General features: G+C 41.3%; 1 protein-coding gene across 1 annotated transcript in view; it reads left to right on the top strand.

Annotated features, from left to right (window-relative positions):
- The window catches only part of kif13ba (kinesin family member 13Ba), a gene marked incomplete at its 5' end in the record, with an annotated part of 32,244 nt that extends 28,187 nt beyond the window's left edge, over positions 1–4,057 (top strand). Inside the window, 4 exons of the mRNA XM_083900726.1 lie at positions 1,071–1,201; positions 2,670–2,726; positions 3,079–3,664; positions 3,772–4,057. Of these exons, the coding sequence (XP_083756852.1) occupies positions 1,071–1,201; positions 2,670–2,726; positions 3,079–3,664; positions 3,772–3,977 (980 nt within the window). The 3' untranslated portion in view covers positions 3,978–4,057. The remainder of the gene's footprint in view (positions 1–1,070; positions 1,202–2,669; positions 2,727–3,078; positions 3,665–3,771) is intronic.
- Between the last annotated feature and the right edge of the window lie 8,490 nt (positions 4,058–12,547).

Genomic DNA, 12,547 nt, shown 5'->3' with positions numbered 1-12,547 from the left:
GAGATGCTTCCATATTATAATTACATTTTACTTCACTTTTGTGGCTTTTCCATTATACAGTTCTAGCACTATTCGGCTCGACTTGACTACCTGGTTCATTGCTTTAAGTTGCTTTCAAAATAAGAGCCACTGACTTTGGCTTTATGTTATTTTTAGTGTTAGTAACAGGAAGTGATCACACTTCTCACACATATAATCACACATGTAATAAATATAGCTTAAATTCACTATTCTATTCACTATTGTTTATGTCTCCATGCTGATTCTTTTCCCTTTTTTATGTGTAGTGTCTTTCCTCTTGCTTCCATTTGGTGTCTTTTTTTTCTGATCCTGTGTAAACCATGGTCTCTTCTTTACTCATTTTCATTGCTTATTATTTCACTGTCTGATAGATCTTTATTTTTCTCTAATGATTTCATTTCCACGTTAATCAGAAGTCATGTCACCGTGACACATGCTGTAGATTAACTCTGTTTTAAGTTGATTTTAGTTTGATCAGTTTTCTGTCTCTCGCCTTCAGTGATTGTTTTTTAGAATTGTATTCATTTTATGGTCTAAACCAGGGGTCACCAACGTGGTGCCCGCGGGCACCTGGTAGCCCGCGGGCAGCCAATACGGTGCCCGCGGGCTCACTTCACTTCACCTCACTTGCATGTATCCGTATGATCTGTCAGTAAAATATCTTTGATATTGTTTATAAAAACTGGTAATCGTTAGGAGTAAGCACTGGAAGGAATGTGTATGCAGTTGAATGCATAATATTAATCATTTAAATGGTAAACAAACAAAAAAATATTATATGGTAGCCCTCCATATTATTTTTTACCCTTAAGGTAGCTCTCTGACTCAAAAAGGTTGGTGACCCCTGGTCTAAACCAATCATCTCCACCTGTGCCAGCTGACATTTGCTCTGCCAGTCTATCCCTGTGTTTTGGGATTTTGCCATCTCCTGGACTTGCTTTCAACTTCCTGCCTTAATCTTCTACACCTCCTCTACCTCCCACACCACTTCTTGTTTCCTTCCTCTCTTCTACTTCCTCCTATCTCTTGTCCACCCCCCTCTCCCCCAGGTCGTTTAGGACTTGCTGCCTCTTATCTTTCAGTTAAAGCGCTGGTTCCTCAGATGCCAAAACTGCTCAAGTCTCTGTTTCCAGTGAGAGATGATAAAAAGGAGCTGAGACCATCGCCGCAAAGTCAGCAGGTCAGCACAAACCTTTTCTCTCTTCTGAACAGTTACTGTCAATGTGCTCTTGAGAGAGGTACTTAATTGTCTTTTCTTATTTGAGCTTTATTTTAATGTGTTTTCAGATTTTTTAATGATCCGTGTTACGACTGAGTCTTGTGTCCATGCATTTAATCCATATTTGTGCACATCTCCTGAAATCTAACACCTGCGCCACACTCGATACATGTGCAATACTTGAATGCTGTGTTTACATGGGGAGTGTCATAATTGTTTGCCTTTAAAATGTGCCATAGATAATATAACTTTAAAGGCGCCATCTGTAACAATGTGGCCAAAAACGGTTACTACACACAAAATCAAAACAGTGTGGCGAGTCGTACCTGCCTCCCACTCCCCCCCTCCCCTCCAGAGTCGAGGTTGCCAGAGCAGCGTGTCCTCCGTCAGCGACGAGCGAGGAGTGATTATGGCGTCAGCAATACGGAAAACAAATGAAAACAGCTGTTCGTGCTGTGTCTACACTCTGCTGCGCTCCACTCTCTTTCTCTGCCCGGAGCGCGTAGCGGCGTCCTGTACAACCATCACCGATGTTCTCCCCGCTCCGGGCGAGTGTGCTCTTACCGGCGGTTCAGATGACAAAAAACGGCGTGTGGATTGTGTGGGTCCAGCTCGGGGGGCAGCGCGGCGGCTGACAAAACAGACAAACAGTCCCAAATCCGAGAGCACAGACCTCCAAAACCGAGGGAACAGTTCAGTTCTCTTCAGTTTCGTTGCCTCCACCATTGTAGCTCAGACGTAACTGGCAACCCGGGGTTGCTCGGCAGCTCAGGCTCTACTGACTTCAATGATTGGTAGACGGCGGTAGGAGGCGCCTCATACCAAAACATAATTTTCAAAACATAAAGAAACTTTCCGGTGCGGAAAATATTTTTTTTAATGAAAATATATATTTTTTTACTAGTTTTGTTGGTGAGTTCAGTTTGTTATATGAACATTATTCCTGGTCCTCTGTGACATATTAGGAGGATTTTATGGCCAGTTGCTTTAGATTTATTACATAATGCACCTTTAAATATGCCTCTTGACTAAGTACCAGGACTCTTAATTATGAATCACGCATCCAATTGTCCTGTAAATATTCCGCAGTGAAAATCTTGATGAAATTGTTTCTCGGAACTCAAATAGCAAAATGCTTTTACTTTGAAACTGTGGTATTTGTGACATTGATCTGATATAGACATTGTCCATTTTTTCTTGTAAGAAACTTGGCTCTGCACTGTACTCTTCTAGGGGATATAAATTCATGTTTTGGTCAACAACTATGGGAAATAAAGGACTCACAGAAGTACTGTATGTTGGTAGTGGCGGCTCCATAATTTGAAATGGACACATCTCTTTTCATATATAATGGCAGCATGAATAAGCCTTCAACGTGAATGCACACACACGTGTCACTTCTTGTCCTGACTTGTTTGTCATTACCCAGCAGCATGTGCCTCGCATTGTGACATCAGGAGACGACAACCGAGCCAAGACCGAGACGGTGAGATGTTACCCCTTCCTCCCTCCTGTTAAACTCTGGACTTCTTTGAACTTAAACAAAATCTTCTGTTGTTTGAGGGTGGATTTTTATTTATTCGTCATTTGATGTGTTCTTTTGTATTTCTAGTTCCAGCTTAGTTCTTGAGACATAAGGCAAAAATGTTATAAGATGATTGAAAAGGCCCAACAAACACATACACATAACAGAACTTTGATTGTAGTAATTGTAAGAAAGTTGATCATTGGTGCTGATTATTATAATTTTTTTGTTTGTTTTGCCTTGTCTGCATGTTCTCATCTGCCCCCCTGCACCTGCGGCAACTGTTGGTCTCCTGTACACTGCCTATCTGCAGCCCCCGACCAAAGACAGGCGGGCAGAGTTCCCAGAAGTCCCTCCTCTTCCTGTGCATGACCCGCATGACACCACCCCCCTAAGCCCCCTCAGCCAGTCGTCAAGTGGCTACTTCTCCACTAGTGTTTCGACAGTTACTCTGTCCGATGTTCTCCAACCCTCCTCCTCGTCTTCCTCCCTCCTGGCTGCTGAGACTACGTTACCCTTAAACCTCCAGCAGCAGCCCGGTGCTGACAGGAACGATGTTGTGACCTCTCCTTCTTCTCAGTGTGCTGCCAAGATGGCCGTCGTTCCTCCACCATCTTCGAACAGCTCGACTAATCACAACAGCGTCACAGCAGAAAACTCCTTCTCCAAACAGAGGCTGGTAAACTCAGGAGGAGGAGGAGAAGGAAGTGAAGGGTATGAACGTCTGGAAATTGTTCTGGATGAGGAAGAGTGTAACCATGACGATGTTCTGCCTGATTGGCTGAGAGACGGGGCATATGTTACAGTAGGCAGTAATAAGGCGGGCACAGTGCGCTACACGGGACTGACGCAGTTTGCCGAAGGAGTGTGGGTGGGGGTGGAGCTGGACACTCCTGTAGGTAGGTACAATAACAATAAAGAGCCAGTTCAACCAAAGTTTAACCAGGTTTAAAAACAACAACTTCTGATCAGTGTTGATAATATATTCACTGTTCTCTTCCTCCAGGTAAGAATGATGGTTCAGTCGGAGGTCATCGATATTTCAGCTGTAAACCTGGGTACGGGGTGCTGGTTCGCCCGGACCGCCTGTCCTGTTGCGATCGGACCAGTCGAAAAACGGGGGAGTTTGCCGCTCCCGCTCACGTCCCTGTCCTGCGAGGAGAAGCCATTGTTGCACGAAGAGTGGAGAACCGCAAATCATGGAGCAGTTGAGACACACAAATTCTGAGCTGGATCGAAGATGAACTCCACTCAGCCTTCCTTCTTCCTCCTCCTCCTCCTTCTCTGAGCTATGCAACAGGCTAACACATCAGAACTGACTTACTGCCAAGCTTCCTTTGTTAGGAAAACACACTCACAACATCCATTCACAGTTAATGGGTGGATACTAGATTAAGGACAGTGAAGAGACTGGTGAGAATGAATGCTAGTAAGCTGATGAAAGTATATTGACGTCCATGGAAGGACTAATAATCACGTGGGAAGATGACGTTAGATTAATGGTGGTCAAGTGGGACGACTGCTGAGAGTGAATGAAGCAGGCGCTATCATGTTTGGAGAGTCAGTGCTGTCTGGTGGAGTAAATGATACACTGCAGACAGACGGTATGACCCGTCTGATTTTGGTCTGCGCTGACATGCAGGGATGCAAACTGGTCACATTTTAGCCGTGAGTCAAACCACCGTGGCAGCTCACCTCTGCTACGTTTTCATCCCTAGTTACGTGGTCTCTCCCTGGTAGACCTGAGAACTCCGGCTCAAGTCTGACCGACACTCATCTCTCCCTCTCTGACTCCTTTTTTCTTTTCTTATGAAGATAGATTCTCCCAAAATGTGCCTTCACCATGGCTTGGTTTGCATTTGTTGTGTTGTATTTAATTTCTGTTGGCTGTGTTTGTGTTGAGGAAAAATGCCTTGTGCTAAGTGTGAAGTGATCTCAGGGACTGTAGAGGGGAAATGGTAAGGATGGGTGTGTGTGTGTGTGTGTGTGTGTGTATTTGTAAATGTTGTACAGTATTGACGTGTATGCACAAGTGTCATGTTGTCACAGTCGTGTTGGTGTTAAAGGTGAGACGTGTAGAGCAGGAAACGTATGTCCTCGTTGGACAAAGCCACTATGGGAGCAAGTTAGTTTGTACTGAGAGGCTTTAAAAGTTGATTTTGCACTGGAGAAGAAGCTTCTGTATGTGACTAACGTGTCTGTGGTCATGAGATGATGAAACACAGTGGCTGTTGTCTATGTATGTGGTTGTCTCCTGACACCAGGGGGCGCTGTCTATAGAGTTATAGTCTGCTGATGAGTTGGTGGAAAAAGGCAGGTGTGTATTGAGTAAAAGAAAGTGAGACAGACACAGAGTCTGATGGGAATGGATTAGTGGATTTGCCTCTATGCATCCAACGTGTTTTGATTTTAATTTGTAACTTTTATTTCATCACGACTTGCACAACTGGGAGAATGAGCTGAGGAGTACATTCTGGAAAAGTATTTAATACAACAGCAGTTTGGACTGGTTACACTTTTCTTGCATGTGCTGGAGAACATGAGGGCGATCATGAGACAGACTTTGGGATTATTATTATTATTTTATTTTTAATCACCGTTTTATCAAACATCCCAGGGCGACTTGACCTTTTTATGCTGACCTTTTGGAAAAGTGGTGGCAATTCACCACAGCACACCTCATTTATTAAGAATATAGACGCAGCAGACTGTGTGCTTGGTACACAGTCCAAAGCTTTCCATGAATTAAAAGGCCACTCTGTAAACCTCTGTAAACAGCGCTGTGCAGTGTCTTGTGTGGCTCTAGAAACGCTTTGTCATGTCTGAAAAAGTAGCCGTCAGGGTTACTGCATGAAGACGACAGGCGATATAAGACGTGGACAGTTTAATTTGGGATGTGTTGGATCTAAAGGGACTAGAGCTCGACTCCACTAACTATAAATTAGGATATCTCTGCTCATGCTGCTTTGATTCTTGATTATTATTTTGTCTCTCGCAATTTTCCTAGTTTTGTGGAGCCACTCTGGTGCTGGTGAGCTGATCGGTGGTGGAAAATTATTATTTCAATATTATTTGGGATATTCCTGTTAACAGCAGCCAGGGCAAGGTTCATATCCTCATTACAACAAACCTATTTGTGTTTGCTAACAGTTTCTGGCTTTTTGTCACAGTTGGCTGTTTCTATGGTAACCATGATTATAGTGGACTAAAGTATCTCACGATTTTTGCTGTTAATGATTCATATGAATACATTATGGGGAATAAGTGTGCGTGTAAAAGCACAGATTGTCCAATCTTTATCATTTTATTCAACGTATCTTTTTGTTTTGTTTCCTCTTGTTTCTTCATTGGAGAAGCGTGATTTTACTATTTATATTTAAAGTGGTTGTACACATGCCTTTATCGCATACAAATTGGTAAAGCCTTTTTATTTGAATGAATATTGCACAAATGATTCTATGAAAATCGCTGCTATTAGCATTTGTGAATTTTAACCTGTAAATTGATCGGTTGATTTATCTGACCTGTAAGCTAAATTGGAGTCGCTCGTTTGTTGTCTTTATCCCAGACGGAGAAACTAATGACAGCGCTTTTGGTTTAGTGACTAATATATTTATAATGAAGTGGTAGATTTTTGAAAATGAGGCACTTTTGTTTCTGTGAGCCTTGAGTGTGGAGGTGTTTTTAAAGAGGGAGGAGGAAACTGTAAAGTTGGAAGTTATGAGACGAGAAGGCAGTATGATACAATATCCTACTGATTGTTTGTGTTTTCATGACCAATTCCAGGAGTTCTCTGATTGGTTGGTTACTGTCTGGTCTGTTATTGGTGGGCAGGTTGTCAAGTGGTATGTAGGTCACATTCTTAGGCTCTATTCAGACCTGGTGTTAACATCCATCCTGTGTGATCAGCTCACACTGAATCGGTCCTGAATGCCCAGGGTTGTTTTTATTGTCAGGTTTGATCACAGATTTGATCACATTTGTGAGAATGCCTGAATATAATCCATCCACAGAATGGATTAGTGACACAGCAGTATTTTTTTTTTTACTCTAATCACTGCTCGTACATTCATTAATTTCTGTCCTTTTAAGGGCACAGCATTGACCTCTATTCATTTGGAGAGGCTAAACATAGTATTACCCCTAACCAGTTAATGCCTAACCTTAAATAAATAGTTAACTACAACTTAAATCTCAGGCTTAAATTCAACCAGTTCTTCAGAAATGAGGTTGTGTCTCATTAGGACCAGGGTTTGTCTCCACGAGGACTGATGTTCATACCAGGTCTGAGCTGGACCATTAAAGAAAGAAAATGTGGTTCATATTAGTCATGTGGTAATGAAGAGAGGGAGTAAAGGTTCCTGTGTTGTGGTGTGTGTTTGTGTGTGTGTGTGTGTGTGTGTGTGTGTGTCTGTGTTGGAGCTGGCTTTTGTTTCAGTGTCGGCGAGCCCTTGCCACGACAGGAAACGACCACCAGCTGCGTCTTCACTTAACGTAGCAGTGGAGTAAGCGACGTTCTCCTCCGGTGGACTCTCCTGTCCTGGTCTTTGCTCTCGCACTGTTTTTAAGGGGTTTGAGATCACTTCAGGCTTCCTTATTTTTTTTTTTTTACGTTGTTGTGCCTCTATAATCATGTGACTGCCTATCTTCCTCACACTACTTTAATATCAGTGCTTCAGTTCATTTGCACAAAAGACTCCAGAGGAAATGAAAATAGTTCCTGTTTTTGAACATGTGTAAATGTAGGAAGAAAATACATCTATTTTTTTTTTTATTTTATTTTTTTAATGATTCAGAAGATTCTCAAGCTACCTGTTTTTCTTTCAGCTGCACTGTTTTTAATTTTCTGCTTTCACTTCTTCACCTATGTTCCTCCACTCACTGCTCATCTGCCTTTTTAATGTAAATGGCTGATTTAGTGTGTAATGATGACAGAGACACTAGTCTTTTCTTCCAGCACACACCTCTTCTCTGTTACTCTCCACAGTTTGCAGCATCAGTTCAGGCGAAGTGTGACGCTGATATTAGATGGAAAGTGCAATGGTGCACATGAGTTCTCACTGTGAGAGCGAAAAGAAAACTAGTAATAATGTTCTCTGTGTGACCTCATTTCCATGGTGTCCATCTCTTCCACTGTAGAGATTCGTCCAAAGCCATTAACAGTATTCATCAACACGACTGTATCAACCATCAGAACCACATTCTGTTCTTTTATTGACGTGATCGTCCGAGTGTATTCCTGCTAAGTCATCGATCATATCAGAGACCTCGGACCCTCAAAAGGTTTACTGTTGTTGGTTTCTTGTCTTCTCAGTGCTTCTGTTGGTCCCGTATCTTTGCCACCTTCACTTCCTGTTTGCATTTCCTGCAGCTGTGTGCCGACTATGGGACCAGTGGTGTGGAGCAACACGTCTTTGCTCCCCGCCTCACTGTGGCCTTCAAACTGGGACATGGCAGGTTTCAGCAGGACTTATCCCAGCTCTCGTGTAAAAAGAAATGTGTTTTTTTTTTTAAGAGAGCATTTCCTAAACCATAAGAACTCCCTCTGGTTAAAATAAAGTGGTCACATTAAAAAAAAAATCTATATATATAAAGAAATAAGTGTTCTCTATTACTTAGATTTGAGTCTTTTGGTCAAAATAGTTCTATGATAGAGAGATGATGAGAGCCATTATGTCGCCCCCTGGTGGCAACTCTAACTTGCATCATTCCACACAGGAGACTTAAAGATCCAGTGTGTAAAATTTCTGTGAAATTATTTACATTTGGTGGAAATTAAAGAAAAACAATTGTAGCTGACACACACACACACATATATATATATGTCTATATATATATATATATATGCATGTGTATGTATATATATGTGCATATATATTTAGCTACAACATCCGACGACCAATAAATGTTGCTAAACTTTACACGCTCTACCTTGTATGTGTTAAGCAGAGAACTGCGACCGTCCACTGCCCTACAACTGCATTCCTGACCGCCTCGGCTCACTTTGGACCAGATCAAACCTTTATTTCAGACTGAAAAAAAAAGAGTGATGTCCTCTGTAGCGCGTCCTCAGCTGGTTACTACCTCTGTCCCTGGTCTTGGTCGTCGTCCACATTGTGATGCCAACTTCATCCTTAGGGCCTTTCAGCTGGAATGAGTTGTACCTGCTTCACTACTTCTCTGACTGCACCCATCATAAAAAACAAACACACAAATAAACAAGCAATACTTGGCTGTTTTTACGCCTTTTCTTTTTGTTTTTGCGTTGTAGTCCACTTCAGATGCAGCTGCTCCTCTTGGTGCATTTGAGGACAGTTGGTGTCAGTGTTTCGTCCCCAGGAACTTGCAGCCATAAACACTGAGCTGTGTAATAACAGAAGCTGAAGGGGACAGTCTGGTGCTAGTGAAGTAGAATAAAATAAATCAATGATAATAATGATGATCATTTCAAAAAAAAAAAAAAAAACTCCAGTCCCCATCGTCATCCATTTAAGAAAATAAAACAAGGTTTTGGCCTGGTGAACGTAATAAATGTATCAATCATTCTTACTAATCATTGATCAGTTATTGATTCTGTGGAGTGGATTTGTCATGAAGGTGTGGACGTTCAGAGTATTTATATATACATATATGTATATATATATATATACATATTTATATATACATATATGCTCAAAGCAAGACTTCTATAAGAAAATGAACCATCTGAGCACAAGTTTGGGTTTTGATTAACTTAATGGTTTTATGTAATTCAATGCTGCAATCCAAAGAATAAACCTGTATAATAATACATTTATAATTTTTCTTTTTTCTTTTAATCATCTGAACAGTAATCTGGTAAGGAAAAAAAATAAAAGGAGGAAGATTAAGAAAACGATTTTGGTCTTTCTTTCAAACGTTAATTTGCTGCTGCGTCGAATTGGGGTAGGTGATCCAGTTGCTCCACATTAGAGCAGTGTTTCTTATTCCTGCTCCTGCTCCAGGTTTTAGATGTTGCCCTGCTCCAACACACCTGACTCAAATGAATGGCTCGTTAGCAGAGCCTGTTGATGAGCTATGAGAATCAGGTGTGTTGGAGCAGGGACCAGGATAGAGAAATACTGTATTACAGTATCAAAAAAAATATCTTCAGTACTACAGGCGGTAAGTAATACTTTTTGTATTTTGGCTTTTACTTTGAACAAATACTTTTACACTACATATTCCTGGCACGGCACGGCTCTACATGTTTTGGCATGGTTTTCCATTCCTATAATACCTCCTTAACGAGGATGGAGTCGTCATAACACGGCTGCGTGAAACTGGTGTGACTTTATTTTAAATACATGACACCGACTTTGTGACTTGTAAAGCAGTTGTTTTCGGTGTAAATGAATCGTTAGAATCGGTGAATTAAAGATTAGTTCACAGAATCGTTAAGTACTTCCTGCAAATCATGTTTATGTTTTGAAATTATGTTTTGGCATGTGGTGGCGCCACCTACCTCCGTCTACCAATCATTGCAGTCAGTACTCAGCTGCCGAGCAACCATGGGTTGCCAGTTACGTCTGAGCTACAATTGCGGAGAAAACGAAACCTAAAAGGCCATGGTATTTTGAATTTGAGTGTAGTAACCGTTTTGGCCACATTCTCACATATGGCGCATTTTAAATAGACATTTCCTTGCTAGATGTTGGAGATTAGAGTGCATTTTCAAGATTTTTAAGTCTTTTTAAGTGACAGTTCAGCATTGTTGGTCACACGTGTAGGATCTGCTCAGCTCGCTTGGGATGGGACACGTATGCTCTGGGAGAGTGTTGGTGTTGGTGCAATGACCTCAAAGCAGCTCTTACATAGCTCCGTCTTTGTGAGAGCTGGTGAAAAAGCCCGGCCTACAATCAACCCCAAAGTCGGGCCTCCTCACTTCTACCAGCTACTGGCATTTATTTGGAAGTGGACGTTGTCGGCAAAGCAGCTTAAGCTCACAGCCCAGATAGCATCATCACATCTACAGCCAAACAATTGGGTCAGAATCCAACAAGTGCATGGACGAGGCCAAAGAAAGGGAGGTTGCCAGGTACCAGGAGCTTGTGAAAAAGAACCAATGACCCCACTGTATCATTTACTTTTCATCTTACCAACCTTTCCACCAGAATCTGAAGACGTCGTGGCTCAATACTCAAAGCTGCACACATTTAAATATAGACATGAGAGCTAAAGAAACTGTTCCACACCGACACACAAACAGCGAAAGACACGGTGCATTGGACTCTGATCAGTTTTTATTCCCTTGTAAATAGAATATCAATAAAAACACACCTTAAAAATAATAGATAAGGTTTATCCAACAGATGTAAAAGTAACAAAATGCATATGTAGGTTTTTCTACATAGCAATTACAGAACAGTCTACTGTCCAAAAAAGGCACTAAATCTTGAAATAGCGGACAGGAGCGGGATTTAAAAACAAACCAACAAAAATCCTGCTGAGGTGTTTTGTTTTTTTCCATCTTACATTACACTTGTAAGTTTATTTCTAGAATTAAATGGCAACCATGTCAGTTTAAAAACAAAGTCATAATGTTCTTTTTGAGTAGCATTTCCAGGACTTTTCTGATTCAATGGGAACATTAAACCTAGAACATCCACATTTGATGACGGATACACTGATTCATTCCCACTTTAATAAGTCGCTCTTTGTTCAGGCAGCAGATCTGTGATCAGATCAAGCCTCTGCTGCCCAAAATAAATGTTGCACCATCATGCGAGTGCCAGTGAACGCATCTCACTAAATGTTTCATCTGCTGTGTACGTGTTGGGAGAGACAATAAAAGATATAGGTCTATTTCTGGGCGTGTGTTCAAGGGGACGCAGTTTGAATCCTGACGTTTAGACCTAACACGATACAATGCGCCGTCAGCACTGCTACAACGTGCACGACACACAGCTGGAAAAAACTGGACGAGCAAAGGGCCTCGTGTTCGTACACCGATCTCTCTGATTTCCATACAATGCCCGTCAAAACTGAAGTCACACACTGACATCGGGCCGCCTTTAGTTTTGATTAATCATAGTGGCTTGACCTTGAGAAGTTCATGGATTCATTTGCATTATTTTTTTCCCCTCCAGGGTTGGACCATTCTCAGTGGGATTTATGCTCTGGACTCATGTTCCCTGAAGGACTCATGATTTGAGCCGGATGAATCCAGGTAAGCTGGAGACGCACTACAAGACTTGCCCGATTTTACCCACAATTAGTGTCAGGAGATATCCAAATCAATATATTTAAGTCACTGAAGGACCCCTTAAATAGTAGTGTGTGACCCTTTTTTGGATAGGGCAGTGTATGAATGCACACTTTCACTTATTGCTGTTCAACTTTTCCACTTCAGCCAAGTTTAGAAAAGTTTATTGATGATTTTTTTTTTTAGTGAGTGAGCTTCTTTTTCTCAAACTGAAATGTAAATAAAAACAGGATAACGGACTGACACCCACCTGTGGGCCATGTGCAACAAACAAAACTAAAGATGGCTTCACCTCACTTCTACTTTTCAACAAACCATATTTGTTTCTGTTTAACGGTTTTTCATTAATTGTCTTTTGCTCGTATGTCTTAATTTTAATGTAAATTGCTTTCTGATTTAATTTTTTTGGCTTTATAATTACAAAACAAAAATAACACTAACAATCCAACATCTTTAAAAAAAAAAGAAAAAAAGGCAAATTAAAAGATTTCAAATCCTGAAATAATCTCAGAACAGCACTTTGCCTTCAATGAATCTATAGGTTCCCTTCAGAAAGGAA

This window comes from Microchirus variegatus (assembly GCF_963457635.1).
Source record: "Microchirus variegatus genome assembly, chromosome: 14".
Lineage (NCBI taxonomy): Eukaryota > Metazoa > Chordata > Actinopteri > Pleuronectiformes > Soleidae > Microchirus > Microchirus variegatus.
The sequence above is the reverse complement of the archived record's forward strand: the minus strand, read 5'-3'. Positions and strand labels throughout refer to the sequence as shown.